This window comes from Octopus bimaculoides, chromosome 3 (assembly GCF_001194135.2).
Source record: "Octopus bimaculoides isolate UCB-OBI-ISO-001 chromosome 3, ASM119413v2, whole genome shotgun sequence".
In the NCBI taxonomy this organism is placed as follows: domain Eukaryota; kingdom Metazoa; phylum Mollusca; class Cephalopoda; order Octopoda; family Octopodidae; genus Octopus; species Octopus bimaculoides.
Window position 1 is genome coordinate 137636115 of NC_068983.1, and position 2452 is coordinate 137638566.

The following is a 2452-nucleotide window of genomic DNA, read 5'->3' on the forward strand; positions in this document are numbered from 1 at the left end:
GGCAGGGGATGGTGGCAAACCCTGCTGTACTCTTTCACCACAACTTTCTCTCACTCTTACTTCCTGTTTCCGTTGTGCCTGTAATTCAAAGGGTCAGCCTTGTCACACTGTGTCACGCTGAATATCCCCGAGAACTACGTTAAGGGTATACGTGTCTGTGGAGTGCTCAGCCACTTGCACGTTAATTTCACGAGCAGGCTGTTCAGTTGATCGGATCAACTGGAACCCTCGATGTCGTAAGCGATGGAGTGCCAACAACAGTAATGGACAGCTGGGTGATGGACTGATACAGTTGTTGTTTAGAGCTCAGGGATTCAGTCTATCACAGGTTAGATTCACAGATAACTTGGTGCTTATTCTAAACCTAATGGAACAAATAAAAAAATGCTTGCAGCAAATTTGAACTGATTCTGTTATCCATTCAGCTGGTGTGTCTCACATTGGATTAAATACTTTACAATATTATGATTTGACCCTCTACGTTATGAATTCATATTCTTGTGCAGTTAAATTTACCTTCATAAAATAAGTACCAGTCATGTAAAGATGTTGACTCAGTTGATTATTCTCTACCCATACATTAGTTGTCATGTGTTAATGTATGAAGCCATCATCATCATCATCATCATCATCATCATCATGATGTGAAAGCAGTTAGCTTAGTGGCTTTTTATCTGTCTTTACATTCTCAGTTCAAATTCTGCCAAGGTTGACTTTGCCTTTCATCCTTTCGGGGTCAATAAATTAAGTACAGTCAAGTACTCGGGTCAGTGTGATCGATTGTCCCCCTCCCCACAAAAATCCAGGCCTTGTGCCTGTAGTAGAAAGGATTATTATTATTGTCATTTTACTTTTAATCTGCATGTTTGTTACAGTCACTTGCCGAGACACACCCAGTGTCTTGGTGTGAGTGAAGGATAAGAGATGTTACAGTATGACTGAAAGCTTGGAGAGGGGAGGTAGTGAAGTATTTTTATGTAATACAACACAGACATTTAAATGGATAGGATTTTTCTAAGGACGTGGGCAGTACTTGTCAGTTGTTATTATTATTATTATGACGACGACAATGATGCCGCCACTGCTGCATTAAATTCTAGTTTGGTCTATTGTCCTTCCAGAGTTAATAAAATATGTATTAGTCATTTAGTGAAGTTTATTAACCTTTTTGATACCAGCCCACCTGAACCCGCCTATAATTCTATGATACAAAATTTTTGTTTTAAAGTAATTTGAATTAAAATCTTCCATAAAATTTCTTGTTATTTCATGTTCTCAACATTGGTTTAATAATGCCTAAGTTATTTAGCAAAATGCTTTATTAAAAAAAAAAATCATTTGAAGCAATGGCAGTGTATTTCTACAAAAAAAATGGTAGTATAAGGGTTGATTTGATTATATTACCTTCATATTGTTAATTTGTAACTTTTTGTCAGTAGAAAAACAAAATCACTGTTATTGGTATTGCCTTGCAGAAATCTGGTCTGAGCGGCAGGAAGAACACAACTTCATGCAGAAACATGATGTTGAACTAATCAAAGAGGAGAAGCGACTTGAAGTGGAGGTTGAGATCAGGGTTCAAGTTGATGAGCTGATGCGGGAAGAATTGAAGAATTTAAAACTAGTAAGTGCTAAAAAGAAAGGAAAAGAGAAAGGGTTCAGGATGTTACTATAAAGCTGATTCTCTACAAATTTAACCATGTGTCTAATGACAAGAGATTAATAATATCCAACAGGTTTATTCAATTTGATGTCTACATACATCTATCAAAACTTTTTGTTGGTAGAAGGATGGGCACATAGTTTCATATTCATATCTCTGGTTACCTATGGTGTTTCTGTTTGGTTACTTGTAGGCAGTGGACCGAGAAAAATCCAAAAAGAAAGGAAAGTCTGGTAAAAAGAAAAAAGGAAGTGGTAAAAAAGGGAAGAAAAAGAAAGAAAAAGATATGACCCCAGACAGGTAAGAATACTGCAAACCATATTGGCAATGTTGTCTTTAAAATCCTTGTGTACTACATTGATTTATGTGAGTTTATTGATAAGCCTGGTAATGCTGTTCTGAATCTAAAAATCTCTGTTAATATGGAGGCAATCTGGAAATGAAATTCCTGTAATTAGAGTCCAGGACAATAAATTAAACTGGCAACACAAACATTGTTGATGCCATTAAAAGAACAAAGAATTTTATGATGAATGGATATAGCTGGGATTGGTAGTTTTGTAAAAAGAAATCAGCACAGAGTGAAATTGGTGAGAAGAAATATTTCCTTTATTTCTTTTGAAATTTTAATCCATTCTTCAAGTTACACTTAGCATGCATGTGTGTGTGTGTGCGTGTGTGTGTCTGGTACAGCCCCTCAGCTTACCAGCCCTGGTCAAACTGTCCAACCCATGCCAGCATGGACAAAGGACTCTAAATGATGATGATAATATATATATATATATATAT

At 36.3% G+C, this 2452-nt stretch overlaps 1 protein-coding gene across 1 annotated transcript in view; it reads left to right on the forward strand.

Moving 5' to 3' along the window:
- LOC106877731 (dynein regulatory complex protein 11) overlaps positions 1-2452 on the forward strand; it is a 31400-nt gene that overhangs the window by 16594 nt on the left and 12354 nt on the right. The window contains exons 11-12 of the mRNA XM_014926703.2: positions 1476-1624; positions 1857-1963. Of these exons, the coding sequence (XP_014782189.1) occupies positions 1476-1624; positions 1857-1963 (256 nt within the window). The remainder of the gene's footprint in view (positions 1-1475; positions 1625-1856; positions 1964-2452) is intronic.